At 38.6% G+C, this 19700-nt stretch overlaps 1 protein-coding gene across 1 annotated transcript; it reads right to left on the minus strand.

The window, feature by feature from the left end:
- Positions 1 to 1517: 1517 nt before the first annotated feature.
- Positions 1518 to 17017, minus strand: ifrd1 (interferon-related developmental regulator 1). Its single transcript, XM_062996162.1, has 12 exons — positions 16821 to 17017; positions 11479 to 11583; positions 10437 to 10515; positions 10185 to 10309; positions 9928 to 10085; positions 9790 to 9840; positions 5114 to 5292; positions 4842 to 4950; positions 3513 to 3647; positions 3306 to 3434; positions 2038 to 2133; positions 1518 to 1922 (listed from the first exon to the last, which is right to left on the minus strand). The coding sequence occupies exons 1-12, from the start codon at positions 16849 to 16851 to the stop codon at positions 1836 to 1838; spliced, it is 1284 nt and encodes a 427-aa protein (XP_062852232.1). The 5' UTR covers positions 16852 to 17017; the 3' UTR covers positions 1518 to 1835.
- Between the last annotated feature and the right edge of the window lie 2683 nt (positions 17018 to 19700).

The raw sequence follows: 19700 nt of genomic DNA on the forward strand, positions 1-19700 counted from the left end.
CACAGAGTAGGAATTATTTAGGTGGTGGATGATTCTCAGCACTGCAGTGACACTGACATGGTGGTGGTGTGTTAGTGTGTGTTGTGCTGGTATGAGTGGATCAGACTCACTGTCTACTCTATTAGACACTCCTACCTAGTTGGTCCACCTTGTAGATGTAAAGTCAGAGACGATCGCTCATCTATTGCTGCTGTTTGAGTTGGTCATCTTCTAGACCTTCATCAGTGGTCACAGGATGTTGCCTACGGGGCGCTGTTGGCTAGATATTTTTTGTTGGTGGACTATTCTCAGTCCATCAGTGACTTAATGATGGCTACAATTGAGCTTATATAAAATTTTAATATTTAATACTTATTTGCGAAGTGTCATGGCAAAATGTCATTATGTATTGGTAATGACGTGTTGCGGTAATGACAATTTTTACTTTTTTTAAGAAAAAAACTAGCTAGGCCATGGATTTGCTAAAGCTGGTCAACAGCTAGTACAAGATGCACTTTAAATACATATAAATAATGTGTAATTTTTTATTATTTTTTTGTAAAGTACTGCCATATTGATGTAAATGGTAATGACGCTGAATAAATATACTATATGATCAGGAGGACACATGATTAAATTACTCACATTTCCAGACATTAAAATGTTAGTCTTCTCTCATGGCTGGCATGTGCTTCCTTGCGAATCTTTGTTTCCATGGTTACAACATAAACAAGTGTTACCTTCAAATGATTCCCTACAGAAACCATACACTGTTGCGGTAATGACGATAATGCTGGGGACAGTAATATATTGCTCAAAAATATGCATAGGTTGTACAAATATGGAAAAAAAAAATTACATTTTGTTTCTTTTTAAGTTATTATAAAACTCATATTGTGATTTTTATAAGGAATTGATCACTTTAGCATTTTATTAGAGCAGAGAAGTTCTAAAGTCTGGGTTGGGGACACGGCCAAAGTAGCAAAATATTGATGTTTAAATCATCATAAAAAATGGAAATCATAATTATTTTGGTATGTAATTTTTTTTTAGTGATGCATTGAATGATCTTTTTAATACCCAAAATATTTGTTTTGTAATAAAGTATTTTTAACACAAATTTATAACCTAGGGACATAAAAGTTCCCCCAATTGAAGAATCACCCTTAAACATTAGATTGGCCAGTTAAAGTCATGCATGCTGATATTAACCCAAAGGTTGCCAGATTTCTGACAATACGTTGCATCTGCTCCTGGTTTAGATTGCTAGATGTATAGTTGTCAAACCTGACTGTATTAACAGTTCACTGTAACTTTCAGCACAAACTGAATGAAACACTATTAGGAAGCTTCATCACAGCAGAACATAAACATGCAGATTATCCAGCACCTGTAACAACAGCTTCAATAACATTCATTTTTGGTAACACGTTTTAGTCTGTGTGTGTGTGTGTGTGTGTGTGTGTGTGTGTGTGTGTGTGTGTGTGTGTGTGTGTGTGTGTGTGTGTGTGTGTTTGTACACACTTATCTGAATTGCGTAGCTTCAGCAGCTGTTTATTCTCAAAAAAGAAATTTACAATTTTTTTTCAACTTAGTTAATAATTAGGAAAAATAATTTCATACTTATACACATACAATAGATCATAATAACATAAGAGCAAAATAGTTCCAATTAATTTAAACATGGAAAGTAAGTTTTACACAAAGGCATCCCACAATAAATCCTACAATACACCACAATGTTAAAATGAAATTCTAATATTAAATACATAGAAAGAGAGGGAGCAAAGTATACCACATAAGACCCAAATATTAATTCTAAGTAAAGGATATATTAATAAATAGAAAGAAGAACTCTAAAATTCACCCACATCCACTCTTTTGTCACGAAACTTGTTTCTGGCCTTGGTGCGAGCCTTGAACGCAGCAGCATTGTAGAGGTGCTGAAACAAAAATATTAGTCATCAGATTAGTTCTCATGTGTATCTGATTGATACAAGCAGATTACTTGTGAAAAGTTCTAAAGTGGTTAGATCATTTGTGGAGGTGCTTGTTTACCCTCTCCAGTCTGGAGCTCTTCATAGCTTTTAGGGCAGCAGAATCAATCAGCAGGGCTGGTCCCAGTTCAAACACGTCTCTAATGAACTCGTTCGCCTAACAGAAGTGAAGACTATTAGACCACATCTGCAGAATTCCTACTTGGTATTAGTAGTAAATATGTTTGGTGTTTATGTCCTTGGCCTGAACAATGCAAAAAAATTATACTTAACTCACAAATACAAAACTGAGGACTCATAAGCGAAGCCACAAATTGTTAAGCTACTACTAAATATCCCATACCTATACTTTGGTCTTAAGTCTGAGCATATGAGGAATTTATGTTCTTTCTGAATAAACTCTAGTGCAAGCAGAGTCGTAAACAGTGGTTTGGTTTGGTTTGGATACCGTGTTGTAGTTTTGGGGTCAAAGTTGCTGCTGCTACATGGTTTTCCTGTCTTGGTGGTATTTAATGGGGTGCGTTCTTAGGTCTTGGAATTCCTAGATGACCTATAAGTTCTACCCAGATGACCTACAAGTTCTACAACCCTAGCTGTAGTTTTGGGGTCAAAGTTGCTGCTGCTACATGGTTTTCCTGTTTTGGATCCAACTGTAGTATACAGTATATTGTGCTGTGACTGGTAAAGGGCATCTTTAAATTTTTGGTGGTATTTAATGGGGTGTTTTCCTAGGTCTTAGATGACCATAAGTTCTACCCATGGCAAAAGAACCCTTTCATAACTCCATGTGCATCCCTTCATGCAACAATATACCCAGACTACTTTCTGCTTTCATGAACATGTAGACGAGGACCTACCCAGTTTTAATAGTGTTTCCAGTAAAGCTGGGAAGTTGCTGAAATGTACCAGTGATGATATTTATTTATTCATTAGAATTTTTACATCTTGTCATGAATGTAACCAAAGTGTGTAAAACATGAACGGTAGTTACTCCTTACACAAGATTCATCAGTTTAATGTCAAACAGTCATGGACAATTTTGTATTTCCAATTAACCTGACTGCATGTCTTTGGACTGTGGGAGGAAACCGGAGCTCCCAAAAGAAAAGAACCCGCGCAGACACGGGGAGAACACGCAAACTCCACAAAGAAAGGACCCGGACCGCCCCACCTGGGGATCGAATCCAGGACCTTCTTGCTGTGAGGCGACAGTGCTACCCACCGAGTCACCGTACTGCCCTTCCCAGTGATAAAACACCAATAAAACCAACTGATTGAAACACACAGCTTATGAGTAAAATCTCACTGTTTGGGTGGCTGCATGTTTACCTGTAAATGGTAATTCATTCCAGATCCCACAAACTCTCTGAAAGCATCGTAGGTCCTCTTCCTCACCCAGCTGTTGATTACCATTCTTTCAGTGCCAAAGCGGATCGTCTCAGTCTCAAAGTCCCCATCCTGGTGCCAGACAGTAGACTTGAGTCAGATCTGTTACCCCATGGTCATTAATTTGATTAAAAACCCCAGATTACTTACCTGCACAGCTTTTAGAACATCCCTAAAGACAGACCTCTGCTTCCTCTTCTCAGTCTTGGCACGGTGTTTGTTGCAGTCAGTGGCTAGAGCACTCAGTTTGTCGCACAACAGCTCCCAGTCGTCCCAGTCAAACTCCTGAGGACAAGAAAAAAAATTACGCTTGTAAAAATTGTTGCCATGTGCTGCTGCAATTCCTCTTTGCTTTCAGTCAGTAGTAACCAGTCCCTTTTGTGCAAAGATAACTGTGCCTGTGTGTATGAAGCCATGCCAGGTCAACAAAAAACATAGCTTTAGGTGTTTGGTGTAAAAGATCTTCAGTTGCCTGCACAGAGCCCTGATCTTAATCTCACTGAACACTAACATTTTGCAAAATTGATTGTAGGAACCAAAAAAATATATAAAATGGTCAGAGACTGATGTTGATCGAGAACCTAACTCTCAAACACTTCAAAGGCCTTTACAGTAAAGTGGAGGTTTGTTCGTTTGGATTTTAACGCCATGTTCAACACATTTGTTTCATTTAATGGCAACCATAAGTATTATGTATCTGTTCTTATATTTTGGTCCATTTTATATTTTCATCTTTATTTTTATGGCTGTGAGGTAGGTTAAGACTGTTCTTGTGAAAAGTGGAGGTTGTGTATTCGTCTTTTCCCACTATTTATCTAACTTTGATTCCCAGCAAGTGGTTTGTATAATAACTGCTTTCAGTTGCTTCCATTAGGGGTCACCACATCAGGCTCTCCGTTTTGCCTCGTCCGGAGTATCTTTATCTGTCACCGCAACCAACCACATGTCTTTCCTAACAGCATCCATAAACCTCTGACCTTCCTCTCATTAACACCCTTCTCCTCATATTACTCCCATCCCTCCACTGCACATGTTCAAACCATCTCAATCTCTCCCCCCACCACAACACCTTTCCCTTACAATCTGGCAGACACCCTTCTATCACAAATCACTCCTGCCACTCTACACCACCCACTCCACCCTGCCCTCACATACACATTCATCATTTAATGAATATTTATTTATTTATTAGGATTTAACGTCATGTTTTACACACTTTGGTTACATTTATGACAGGACGGGTAGTTACGGGTTACACAAGACTCATCAGTTCAAGTCTTTAATGTCAAACACTCCAATTCACCTCATTTGCATGTCTTTGGAGTATTGGAGGAAACCAGAGCTCCCAGAGAAAACCTCACACAGAAAGGACCTGTACCACACTCCACCTGGGAATCGAACCCAGGACCTTCTTGCTGTAATGTTACAGTGCCACCAAATGAATAAAACCTGATCAGATAAATAAAACCTGAAACTTACCGGATCAACATCTCTGGCAAGCTCGAACAGCAGGGCGATCGTCTCTCCAGCTGCAATGCGCATGTTAACATCCTCGCTCTCCAGCAAACGTGGCAGCTTCGCCAAATGCCTGAGACATAACACAATCCTGTCAGAATACTGTCAGAATCCTAAAAAAGCACTACAGTACTGAGGCCCAGTATAAGCCCTAAATCAAACAGCTGAAACCAAAACTCTCAAAAAGCCAGTTTAGCTTTTTAACAATGAACTAGAAAAGCTAAGAGCATGTGTACTTGTGGATGATGGCTGTGATGTGGCTGGCACTGCAGATGGTGAGCAACAGAGCCCAGGAGAGCAGTGCGTTGGTGTGCAACTGAACAGTCTGTGGGCTCAGAGAAGGCCTGCTGCCATCCTCACGCACGTACGAGCAGGTAAAAAGGCTCTCAAAACACTCCATGGTGGCGTACACATCCTGGAGGAAAGACACAGCACATTTGCTACATTTGCAAAGACATAAAAGCTTGCGTGCAAACATTTGACTGAATGACTTCATTCTGACGAGCGCTAGAAATGCAAATTCTAAATGACTAATGAAATAAAAGGTATAAGCAAGGAGCAGCAAAAATGGCCACTGTTACAATATGTTGGTGTTTGCCATGTTGGTTACCAGGTCTTTAAATTTAAAGCGACGCTTGTTTGTTTATTAGGATTTTAACGTCATGTTTTACACTTTGGTTAGTCATGACAGGAACGGTAGTTATTCATTACACAAGGTTCATCGGTCATGGACACATCAAACACAGTCATGGACAATTTTGTATCTCCAATTCACCTCACTGCATGTCTTTGGACTGTGGGAGGAAACCGGAACACCCGTAGTTAAACCCATAAAGACACGGGGAGAACATACAAACTCCACACAGAAAGGACCCGGACCGCCCCACCTGTGGATCAAACCCAGGACCTTCTTGCTGTGAGGCGAGAGTGCTACCCACTTAGCCATCGTGCCGCCCTTCAAAGCGAAGAGCCTTGATATTGGGAGGTGCGCTTGTCAATATGCTTTCAGTGCCAGTCCCAAGCCCAGATAAAACTAAAAAGTTGTGTCAGAAAAGGTACCCAGCATGAAACTGTGCCAAGTCAGACACTGACAAGTCAGTGACAATAACAAGAACTGGATGTTCCTCTAAAATTGATAAAAAGACAAGAAAAACGGGTCTGGGAGGCCGTCACTAAGCCTACAGCAACATTTAAGAAACTGCAGGAATTCTTGGTATGTTCTGGTTACACATCTTCCTGTATTCTTCATAGTCTGAACTTTGTGACCATAATTCCAAAAGGTATGTTTGGCACAAAAACAACACTGCGAATAACAAGAACACCATGCCCACAGTGAAGCATGATAGTGCCAGCAGTATGCTTTGGGGCTGTTTTATTCAGCTGGAACTGGGAACTATGGACTGTTACAAGTATTAGTCAATTTTGGCATAAAACCCTCAAGTCTCTGTTAAAAAGCTAAAGATAAAGAAGGTCACCTTTTAGCCTGACAACGACCCAAAGCATACCTCCACATCAACAAAATAATGGCTTTAGATCAAAAAAGATCAAAGTTTTGGAACGGCCCAGTCAGAGCCCAGAACTGAATCCATTTAAAAATCTGTGGGGTGACCTGAAGAGGGCTGTGCACAGGAGATGCAGTCACAACCTGACAAATTTGGAGCACTTTATCAAGGAAGAACGGGCAAAGACTGCCAAGTCAAGATGTGCCATGCTGACAGAGTCCTACCCAATAATACTAAATGCTGTCATCAAATCACATGGTGCTTTAACAAATTTACAATTTTAAAATACCCTAATTATTGTTGTTGAATTCTTAACGCCATGTCAGTTGCTTTGGTGATCATCATGGCTAGCAAAGTCTTTAAAAGTCAAAGTGGTGGGTCAATTTGCTTTCTTAACAAAACTGAATGTAACAGAATTGTGGCACATGTACATGTCTCTATCTATGTACAGTGCCTTGCAAAAGTATTCAGCCCCCTTGAACTTTAACCTTTTGCCACATTTCAGGCTTCAAACATAACGATATGAAATTTTAATTTTTTGTGAAGAATCAACAACAAGTGGGACACAATCGTGAAGTGGAACGAAATTTATTGGATATTTTAAACTTTTTTTAGAAATAAAAAACTGAAAAGTGGGGCGTGCAATATTATTCAGCCCCCTTGCGTTAATACTTTGTAGCGCCACCTTTTGCTGCGATTACAGCTGCAAGTCGCTTGGGGTATGTCTCTATCAGTTTTGCACATCGAGAGACAGAAATTTTTGCCCATTCTTTCTTGCAAAACAGCTCGAGCTCAGTGAGGTTGGATGGAGAGCGTTTGTGAACAGCAGTTTTCAGCTCTTTCCACAGATTCTCGATGGGATTCAGGTCTGGACTTTGACTTGGCCATTCTAACACCTGGATACGTTTATTTGTGAACCATTCCATTGTAGATTTTGCTTTATGTTTTGGATCATTGTCTTGTTGGAAGATAAATCTCCGTCCCAGTCTCAGGTCTTTTGCAGACTGCAACAGGTTTTCTTCCAGAATGGTCCTGTATTTGGCTCCATCCATCTTCCCATCAATTTTAACCATCTTCCCTGTCCCTGCTGAAGAAAAGCAGGCCCAAACCATGATGCTGCCACCACCATGTTTGACAGTGGGGATGGTGTGTTCAGGGTGATGAGCTGTGTTGCTTTTACGCCAAACATAACGTTTTGCATTGTGGCCAAAAAGTTCGATTTTGGTTTCATCTGACCAGAGCACCTTCTTCCACATGTTTGGTGTGTCTCCCAGGTGACTTTTTATTGATATCTTTGAGAAATGGCTTTCTTCTTGCCACTCTTCTATAAAGGCCAGATTTGTGCAGTGTACGACTGATTGTGTCCTATGGACAGATTCTCCCACCTCAGCTGTAGATCTCTGCAGTTCATTCAGAGTGATCATGGGCCTCTTGGCTGCATCTCTGATCAGTCTTCTCCTTGTTTGAGCTGAAAGTTTAGAGGGACGGCCGGGTCTTGGTAGATTTGCAGTGGTCTGATACTCCTTCCATTTCAATATGATCGCTTGCACAGTGCTCCTTGAGATGTTTAAAGCTTGGGAAATCTTTTTGTATCCAAATCCGGCTTTAAACTTCTCCACAACAGTATCTCGGACCTGCCTGGTGTGTTCCTTGGTCTTCATGATGCTCTCTGCGCTTTAAACAGAACTCTGAGACTATCACAGAGCAGGTGCATTTATACGGAGACTTGATTACACACAGGTGGATTCTATTTATCACCATCAGTCATTTAGGTCAACATTGGATCATTCAGAGATCCTCACTGAACTTCTGGAGTGAGTTTGCTGCACTGAAAGTAAAGGGGCTGAATAATATTGCACGCCCCACTTTTTAGTTTTTTATTACTAAAAAAAAGTTTAAAATATCCAATAAATTTTGTTCTACTTCACGATTGTGTCCCACTTGTTGATTCTTCACAAAAAACTACAATTTCATATCGTTATGTTTGAAGCCTGAAATGTGGCAAAAGGTTGAAAAGTTCAAGGGGGCTGAATACTTTTGCAAGGCACTGTATGTGGGTGAGCATGTGTGTATATGCAGACAGGCACATTCGCATCTGTTGTACATCAATCTGCACATTTTCTTGTATTTGCACTGTGGTTCACTTTATAATTTACTTCATAATTTATATTTTACAGCTGTTACTTACAATCTATACCAGCCTTACGATGTAAACCGAAATAACACCTCCATATGTACCCTCAGGTCCTGTTGTAGTGTGTTGTCTGAGTTGTTGTGATTATACAGATACTTGTTCACATAATGTGAATCTAACAAGTCTATGGTGGTTAGAGTGATTATGTAACAATGTGGGTATAGAGTTTATTGTTTTTGTTTTTTTTATCTTTCCTTATATGGCATTTTTAAGTGTAAGTGCTTCCAAGAATTTAAGCACTTTTTGGGAGGGTACTGAGGTGAAAATTTTCCTGTAGCTGTCTGTACTGTAGAACTTTGCTCTGACGGCGTTCATCTGTTGGCATGAATGGAGAATGTGGCCCTAATTACTGTAGAGACATTTATGACCAATCTTTATTATTGTTGGATTGACAAAGGTCATTTTTTTTGGCAAAATAGGTATCATGTTTGCTTATTTTATCTTATGCATGGACCAAACTTAACCAAAGGTGGCAATAATTCTGTAAGTGTAACTGCTGTGTACACCACAAAAACTGGGATAAAAAAAAAAAAAGTTGGCATGTTTATCAATGATTGAAAATTAGGGCAGTGATAGATAGGTCAAGGTACTGGACTAGTAAGCAGAAGGTTGCTGGTTCAAACCCCACCACCACCAGGTTGCCACTGTTGGGCCCTTGAGCAAGGCCCTTAACTAGGGATGCATCAATACCATTTTTTCCCAACCGAGTACAAGTACAAGTACATGTATTTTTGTACTTGCCGATACGGATACGGATACCGATACCAATTGGATCAGATATCTGACATGCTAGAAAACTTGATCCGGTCGGATCGAGTTGTTGAGTAGTTCACACTTAGCGATCGAGAGCCGAGTTTTGATCGCCGAGCGAACGCCGAGTTGCTTCCGAGCCGGCAAATCTAGCGCCGACCAGTCGCCGAGCGAAAATCGGGGCAAAGATCGTGTAGTGTGAACTAGGCATAACGCAGCAACGTGCACTAGGCACACGGTATCGGATGTTTAGCATCGGAGCCTCGTTTGCGAGTACAAGTTAATGAGCGCGGTATCGGGCAAATACCCGATACCAGTATCGGTACTCATGCATCTCTACGCTTAACCCTCAGTTGCTTAGACTGTACACTAAGTCGCTCTGGATAAAAGCATCTGCTAAATGCCAAAAATGTAAATGTAATTCCACCAGTTAAATAAAATATGTAATGTGAAATCCAGCACTTACCAAGATATCATCTTCAGCTACTAAAGTACAGAGACCTAGACCTGTTGCACACTGTAAAGACAGAACAATGTTACCATGCAGGAAACTAGAAATGCAAGGCCTGATTAATAGCCAAACAAAAAAAAAAACACCACTTACAGCCTGTCTGGACTGGATGTTTGCTGTTCCGTCGTTTAAGATAGTCTTGAATATGGGTTTGAGAGTCTTGAAAACCTCCTCACTCTCGATTCCAGAGCCTAGCTGAATGCACAGGAGACAAGCCAGGGATGCTGCTGCCCGCTGCTCATCTCTTTTACCTGAGCACATTACCACATGTTTACATTTCCCTTTACATACAGGCTTCAAATAGTTACAGGTCAGTTTATTCAATTTGGTTTCATGCACTGGTTATGAACCTTTTTTCAAACAGCGCTCGATGCTGTCTGTGATGGTCATCCTTCTCTCCAAAATGAATTCATGCAAGATTTTGGTTGCCATGGCAGTCTTCAATCCATCAAGGGCACCTTGTCTGGTTTTAGCACTGCAAAGAAACACAATGTTCGTCAAATCAGAATGCTCATTCCATATCGAATGATCCATATCCACAGCATTGTCTTACACGGGATTCACATTTAAACGAGTTAATTAAGTGCAAAGCGGGTAAATACCTTTTATCAACCGTGCAATCAATGTAAACCTTCAATTTGTACTCAAAATCATCATGAGCTGTATCCTCCACCTCTCCACCTGCCAGACAGAAAACCACAAAAAAGAAATCATATATTGTTAACAGCTTTTTAACTACACAAAGTGGTCAATAATACATTAACCCTGCATTCAAAGTGGCAAAGTTACAGACCATCATTTATTACCCATGAAGCTCATAAAAGATGAAAATGAAATGGACATAAACAAGCATCGCAATTTGTCAATATTAACTCAATCAGAAAGTTTAAGCATCTTTAAATGACAAATTTGTCTGGAAATACATTTAAAGTTGTGAAATTTATTTATTGTAAATTTTATTAAAGAAACTTATTTTAATTTAAACATCATTTATTTGTTTTGTTCTTTCAGTTGCTCCCATATTCAGGGGTCGCCACAGCGAATCATTCTGGTCTGCACAGCCGATTTTTGATGCCCTTCCTGATGCAATCCTCTTAATCGGTGCTGGCTTGGGACTGGCACAGCAAGCACACTGACTAAAGCACCTCCTTGGCTAGGCTTTTCAAACCCCCCCCGCCCCCAAGATTCAAACCCTAGATCACACAGGTACTGGGTTAACATATTTTACAGTTGTACCATCCATGTGCCTGGCATTTGCTTTTAAATATATTCTTTTAGAATCTGGTTCTCAGGTTGGTTTGAATACTGCTTGGTTTCATTTTTAATGAAACGGCATTCAAAATAATATTTGTTTCAAGTGGCTTTATTTGTTTAGGGGTAGAAACTTGTGGCATGACATTCATCCTTCTCTATACAATAAGCTGCACAGCAAACTCTGGCAAAGCTCAGCACAAGAGATTCCTGCTATTCTTTCCTCATATTTTGTTCATCTTACCCATTTTAGCTGGTTTACACTGTATGTAAACTTAATTTATAGCTGTAAAAGTGAACTCCCATTAAGGTGAAGCAAGACCAGCAACTGGTTGCTTATTAGTATGAATACAAGGTGAGACAGGATGATTTTGTTTTTATATACAAACTTACCATCCTCTGCCACACTGTTGGCATCACTAAAACTGCTGCAGTGACTGAGTGTCTCAACAGAAGCTTCCTCATCGCTGAAAGGCTGCACAGCTCCATGCTGCCCCCCTGTAACATCAGCAGATCAAGTTAATCTGACTGCACAGTAAACAGTTCACTAGATAATAGTGATCTTAAGAAACCGTTGACCACATAAGCAAGTACATAAGGCCGGTTTTATTTATTTATAGGCAGCATTTTGGGGGGAAAAATGACTGGTGTTCCATTTTTCGTGTCAAGGGCACTTGGGTAGTTACTTATCAGGCAGGAGATAAAGTGCAACTTTTCCACTGCTACACTCAGTGATGGAAAAAAACAGGTCAAACTGTGGGACAGCTAACAATGCTTAGGTCAAATGGAAAAACAAACACATTCCTTAACAAAAGTGTTAATAAGTAACTATAGGTTAGTAAAATAAACTTTAGGTTGTTCTTAATCAGACAGTAACTGGCAAATAAAACAGTAATGTCCCAATATGCAGTACAGATACAACCGTGTTGGTGTTATAGTAGGCAGTTTTATAGTATAAGAACATGATGTGAACATTTCACTTAGTTAGCCAATAGTCACCTCAGTTTCTTCAAGAATGTTATCAAAATATCATCTAATCTTCTAAATCGATATCCTATTAAACATACACAGGACACAGTTACATGGGAGACAGTGATGGCACTGAACACATGGGTTAGACCAGTGGTCCCCAACCACTTGGCTGCAGACCAGTACCGGTCCGTGGGTCATTTATTACCAGGCTGCACTGAAAGAATAAATAATTAGAGATCTCTACATCAGCAATAAAAACACTACTTTTTACAAGTGTTATTGTCTCTAATCACCCCTAGGTGGAAGGAGAGTCTCGTTTCAGCAGAAAAAAGCTCATTTGTGAGTAATATAATTATTCTATTTTAAATCCCCCCGCCCCCACCGGTCCGTGAAATTATATCTTATATGAAACCGGTCCGTGGTGCAAAAAAGGTTGGGGACCGCTGGGTTAGACATTTAATTAGATTTGTTCAAATCATTACAATATTGCCTTATAGCACTTCAAGAATCGTGGAGATGATTTATAAGCTAGATGTTTGTACAATAAATTCCAGTATTTTCAATAGAACATTATTAGGTTTTTTTTTGTAAACCTTGTTTTAGTAATTGGTTTAGATCTAATATTCATTTATTTATTAGAATTTAATGTCATGTTTTACACACTATTGGTTACATTCATGACAGGACAAGTATTTACTGGTTACACAATAATAATCAGTTTAAGTCTTTAATGTCACACAGTCACAGACAATTTTGTTTCTTCAATTCACCTCACTTGCACGTCTTTGGACTGTTGGAGGAAACCGGCGCTTCCAGAGGAAACCCACACAGACACAAGGAGAACATGCAAACTCCACACAGACCCAGACCGCTCCACCTGGAAATGGAACCCAGGACCTTCTTTTATTATAATTAGTTCATTATACGGGGCTGCTCATGATGTTCATCCAGACTTACACAGCTCTACGAAACCATGTTTAAAGAGGGCTCAAGTTCACAGAAAAAAAATGTATAAATTCAATTATTAGCAACAATTTCTTAATTGCGACAATCTTAGCAGTCATGAAAGAGGTAATTGACATGACAAAGGCAAGCAGAATGAGCAAATAATGCTTGCTAGGGCAGTGGCAGCTTATGCCGGTGACACACATGAACAAGAATGTCAGCTGTATGAAAATGTTTTTAAAAAGACGTCATGAGTACGTTATCATCTACCATTTAAAGTGATCTGAAAGTCTCATTCTTTTAACTTGGCACTAATTTCATGTTAAAATGAGCTAATTGTTTCTCATACATTTTTTTTATAATCAAGGAACTAATGTAACTTACCGCTTGTGTTTAAATTCTAGTTTTTTTTAAGCTTAATTATTGTCCTTATATCTGTTAATGCACATGCTAGATCAGCATTTTCTAAAACGAATCTAGGGTTTTAGTCCTACATTGTCCAGTTGTCCTCCTACATTGAGCCAATTACCTCCTACAGGAAAACAGAAGTTATGGCAGTGGTGGGGCTTAAACCAGTGACCTTCTGATTACTAGCACAGAACCCTAACCACTAGGCTACAGCTTGCCCAGAGACCATTGTATTCAATCATTCATTAATTTTTAATCATTTTTAAATCAAGCATTTCTTTTCATTTGACTCTTGCCTTGTTAGTTGTATTTGTGCCATTTACCGTCCTTAAAGTACTTTGTACTGCTGCTGTAAGAAATGTGTTCATGTTATTATCATTACCGATAACGTAAGCATTATGTTAAAGATACCAACCAGTCACTTTATTCTAAGACTGATTAGTCACAAGGTCCAAGGTAATCCATAAACCAATTCTTAGACCTATTAAATACAGGCTACTTGTACATGGTTGCCACTGTTCACATCGTGTAATTTCTTTTTTTTCCCCCCAAAGCATTAAGATGCCGATTTTGGATTATTTACATATACGGCATATAGCAGACACTTTTAAACAAATTGACTTTGTAGAAGACCACAGTTTCATGTACATTTTAAGAAATTTGACTTACGTAACATGACACAATTTTAAAAAGTGCTTAATGAGCAAAGCCTTGCTGTTCACCTTATGTCACCTTTTAAGTCAGGTAGTTTTAAAGTAAACATTACACTACACAAGGCAATATCTGCCTATTACGTCATTGGTATTTTTGTTTGTTTATTAGGATTAGTGTGTCACTGCACTTTGGTTACGTTCATGACAATACAAGTAGCTACAGGGTACACGTGATTCATCAGTTCGATGTCATCAAGTTCAATGTCAAACACGGTCATGAACAATTATGTATTCTGTGGGAGGAAAGGGGAAATCCCAGAGAAAAGCAACACAGCCATGATGAGAATATGCAAATTCCATACAGAAAGGACCCGGACCAGTCCACCTGGGAATCAAACCCAGTTTCTTATTGCTGTGAGGTGACCGTGCCATCAACCAACCAGCCCATGCCACATTACATTTGGATAAGATTAATAAGAAAAATGAAAATGTGGTGCCATACAGTACATAAATTACCACAGCAATATAAACATTATGTAACTGGATTCAAGTTTGTACTACATTTAACTGTAGATCTGTACAAACTAATGTTTAACCAACTTCAGTCTTGGACAGTCAGTACGAATGAATAAAAATACAAACACCTTTATATGTGTTTACATTTACAGCACTTTGCAGACGGTTTTATCCAAGTACTTTGAGAGTATATTGTCCAAGCAATTAACGGTTAAGGGCCTTGCTCAAGGGCCCAACAGTGGCAACCTGGCAGTGGTGGGGCTTAAACCAGCAACCTTTCGATTACTAGTCCTTATCTGCCAGGCTACAGCTGACGTTTTATAGGACAAAACAATTCATTCCAAACATTAAGTTCACAATGCAGAAAAACGAAAGCTGTTAGGTTGCTGGAAAGGACAGTTGTAGCCTAGTGCTTAAGGTACTGAACTAGTAATCAAAAGGTTGCCAGTGCCATTGTTGGGCTCTTGAGCAATGCCCTTAACCCTCGATTGCTTAGATAATATACGGTCACACTATTTAAATGCCGAAAATGTAAATCAGGAAATAAGTCATATTGGGCATAAACGAGTAGCCAGGGCATGACGTCACATGCCCAAGTCCTACTGATTACTAGCCATGCTATCTCAACCATATGCCATCGTCTTTGATGCTATACCAGCTGGAGTTCTTACTCTGCTTTCAACATACCCAAAAGAGAAAAAACTGTATTATTCCTACAATAACTCCTAATCAGCTCTTCATAGGTAATGAATATGTGTTGCTTAATGATAAAACTACTAACCTATGTATTAGGAACATTGTTCAAAGGAATATAATATCTAAACCAGCTGCAGTATTCTTTTGGAATAACTTATATTATGATATAGGTTGGAAAATAACATGAAAATAACCAAATAATTTTTTATCACAAATAAGGTAAGGGATTTTGCATAGATGTTACCCTATCAATAAAACTATTGCTAAATTTAAAAAAGATATAAATACTGAACGTTCATTTTGTCACAAATATGAAGAATCCCTAACTCACTTATTTTGGGATCGCTCATTTTGCTAAATTTTTTGGACTGATTTAAATAATTTTATTAATAGAAAAATTAACTATAACTTTAAATTGAAAACTGAATTTATTCTATTTGAAATAACTAAACGTGACATATTGAATTCAGATGAGACTTATATTGTCAACCTTCTCTTCATATTATCCAAATTTCACATTCATTGTTGTAAATTTATGAATAATAGACCAAACTTCGACACTTTTAAGGCATCCTTTATATCGTACATTAATACGTTAAAACTCTGTAAAAATGTGAAGGCAAGACGTACTTTAACACTACTAGAAAACTTCTCTATCCCTTAAGCTCATTTTAGAAAATCATTAAATGGTATTATCTATAAACTCCTGCTTTAGCTAATTTTATTTCTAGTTTATTTGATTAAAATTTATATAACCTCGAGCAATTTTTTGTTAATAATTGTCTAATTTTCATTGTGTAAGTTACATCTGGCCTGTGATTGATGTATTCTTTTGTAATATATTTGTTGTTCTATAAAGTTCATTCAAAAAAAAAAAAAAAAAGTTCTCTCAACCATACAGCAACGTGACAACAACTAGCTGTTTAGCTTTATGGTCGGACCAGTGGTAACTATAAACAAATGGTGAACTAGATAGCAATTTTTAAAATGACTTTTAGTTAAGAAAGCTATTTTATATGAATTACATGGTCATGCTTACCGAGCAAACGTCAACAAGGACAACATTGTGCTATTTAATATTAGCTGCGTCTCTAACAGCATACTAATTATACCATATTAAATAGTTTATTCAATTAAAAAAGGCATCGACAGTCACATTTTATATATAGTACAGTTAGTATGCAGCTCTATATACGTTAGCCCCAAAGCAGATTAGCTAGCAAGCTAGCTAGCTAGCATTCATTTTAAATCAATACACAACTTAAACCATTACACTGTTTTCATTCACTTCTTTTTACCTCACATGTCTAAGAGATAACGGTCCTACTGCCGACAACTTAAATAAAATGTTATGTTACGAGCTAAAATTCGCTGAGATGTCAGTCGAAGGGAGCTGAGGGAGTTGTAGTTCTGCTCAACCTCCTGCATACGGAAGTTTTAATGTTACTAGCGACTGAGTAGAACTACAAATCCCACAAACTTATAACCGGCTGGCGACGCGCCAAAACAACCAGTCATTTCCAGACATCCAGCAAGTTGGCTTACCCTTGTTGTTCCTCTTCTTGGATTTGGGCATCTTGTATAAATATAGTAGATTTAAACCTAAAATCAGCCAATACACGACCAGTTTTTACTATATTGTCTCTTAAACTGAATTTCTTCCACTGGCACTGTGAAAAGGAAAGAAATAAAAGCGATTCCGATGAAAGCCTGTGAACAAGAGCGACACATTTTCCCTATAAAACGATGGCTGCGTGCGAAGAATGCAGTCAAATGCTTTTATACTCCATGAAGTCACGTGTACAAAAGGGGCGGTACAACATGTGGACGCAGAGTGCGTCACGTTAACGCACTAGTGACCAGCAGCTGCGTCTGTTCCAATTGGACAAATATTGCTCGTTCTGCCGGCTGTTGTCAGGGGCTACCTGCAAATGACACTACATACTACTAGTGTACTATAATATGTATTTATTAGGAGAGCTGACTAGAATACAATATGGTTAAAGAGTTGAGGTAAAAATTACATACACCACTTATAAGGGACACGTACTGTATGTTATGTTATTGTTTTTATTGTAACAAATATTAATGTGTACACATTCACAAATATATGTTCTGTGATTGGTTATTGTAAGATAATATATATATATATATATATATATATATATATATATATATATATTTATAAATTATATTTCTACATACACTGTCCATTTTATCAGCTCCACTTACCATACAGAAGCACTTTGTAGTTCTACAATTACTGACCATAGTCCATCTGTTTCTCTACATGCCTTGTTAGCCCTTTTTCATGCTGTTTCTTAGTGGTCAGGACCCCCACAGGACCACTACAGAGCAGGTATTATTTGGGTGGTGGATCATTCTCAGCACTGCAGTGACACTGACATGATGGTGGTGTGTTAGTGTGTGTTGTGCTGGTATGAGTGGATTAGACACATCACTGTCACTGCTGGACTGAGAATAGTCCACCAACCAAAAATATCCAGCCAACAGCGCCCCGTGGGCAGCATCCTGTGACCACTGATGAAGCTCTAGAAGATGACCAACTCAAACAGCAGCAATAGATGAGCGATCGTCTCTGACTTTACATCTACAAGGTGGACCAACTAGGTAGGATTGTCTAATAGAGTGGACAGTGAGTGGACACGGTATTTAAAAACTCCAGCAGCGCTGCTGTGTCTGATCCACTCATACCAGCACAACACACACTAACACACCACCACCATGTCATTGTCACTGCAGTGCTGAGAATCATCCACCACCTAAATAATATCTGGTCTGTGAGTGTCCTACAGGGGTCCTGACCATTGAAGAACATGGTAAAAGCAGGCTAAAAAAGTATGTAGAAAAACAGATGGACTACAGTCAGTAATTGCAGAGATACAGTGCTTCCATATGGTAAGTGGAGCTGATAAAATGGACAGTGAGTGTAGAAACAAGGAGGTGGTCATAATGTTATGCCTGATCAGTGTATATATCAGCCAACAATCAACAACCTTTATGATAATTATGCTAGGTAGAATTGGTATAACTCAACTAAGCTTTAAATTTTTCCCCCAGATCTTTAGTTCACAACATCTTAAAGAGGTTGAGGTCAGAATGCTGGAAAGGTCATTCCAAAATCCTCATTTTTTTTCATCTCACCTTATTGTAGTATTATATTTTACTCAGTACAAAAAGGCATACATCATTGCTTTAAACAAGTGTATAATTTTGAATGAAATAAGCATTAAAACATGAATAACACATGTTAATGATAAGGAAAACAAAGCTGTGCAATACAATCACTCCTTGCTGCAATGAGGGTTGTGGGGCTTTAATGCTGAAAAAATAAGACTTCTCTTAGAGAAGACAGATTGCAGTATATAACAAAATATTTAAGCAATAGAACACGAGAGGGAGTGTGTTATCGCTAATAACATCACGGCTGTGATTCGGTCGCAGGCATGAGCCGAAGGCGAGTGCCGTAGATCATCACAGCCGTGATGTTATTCACGATAACACACGACCTCAAGTGTTCTATTTTATACAACAGTTTTTACAAAATAAAGAAAGAAAATAAATCAAAGAAGCCCTGAATTTCATATTAAATATGCTTTAATATTGACAATACCTTCCGCCAAAAAGTAGTTCCACAACGAATATAAAGTTTAACACTACAAAGCAGACATCCCAAGTTGCAAAAACTCATTTTAGGGAAGTAAGAACAACAAGAAGAAAAAGGCAAGAACCTCCGAAGGGAAAAAAGGAAATAAAAAACCTCTCACACACACCAAAGGATTATGGATGATAACAGAACTTTTATGAGCTGCTAACTGGGCTATTAAGCTAACTGTTTGCATCACAAACACATTAATGTTCCCTACATAGTGCACTAGATTGTGTATCAGATCGCGGATTTATGTTCCCTACATAGTGCGCTAGATTGTGTATCAGATCGCGGATTTATGTTCCCTACATAGTGCGCTAGATTGTGTATCAGATCGCGGATTTAAAACGAGATCGGGAAAAAGTCTGTGTCGCCTGCGTGCGCGTTTGTGTGCATGAAGCTTGTCGTTACTGGCAACGCGTCAGCGGAGTAATACCATTGTGGTGTGAAAAGGCCGTTCTGTTATCACGAATATCAGCACAGTTAGAACGCTTCTCAACCAATCAGATTGTAAGGTCGGAACTACCTGTTGTATAAATAAAACTATACCACAGTTACAACATTACAACATACATCTATATCATATATCAAAAAAAATAGCCATTGTGCATGTTTTTTTTTCTTTTTTGAGGGGGATTAGATTTACACACCCAGAAATGGCTGCACTATAATATAATTAATGACTTTTTATTTTATTTTTTGACAAAACAAAGTGTTACAACATGATACTAAACTTAAGTGTATTTCTACATGTA

The sequence above is a fragment of the Trichomycterus rosablanca genome, chromosome 1 (genome assembly GCF_030014385.1).
Source record: "Trichomycterus rosablanca isolate fTriRos1 chromosome 1, fTriRos1.hap1, whole genome shotgun sequence".
NCBI lineage: Eukaryota > Metazoa > Chordata > Actinopteri > Siluriformes > Trichomycteridae > Trichomycterus > Trichomycterus rosablanca.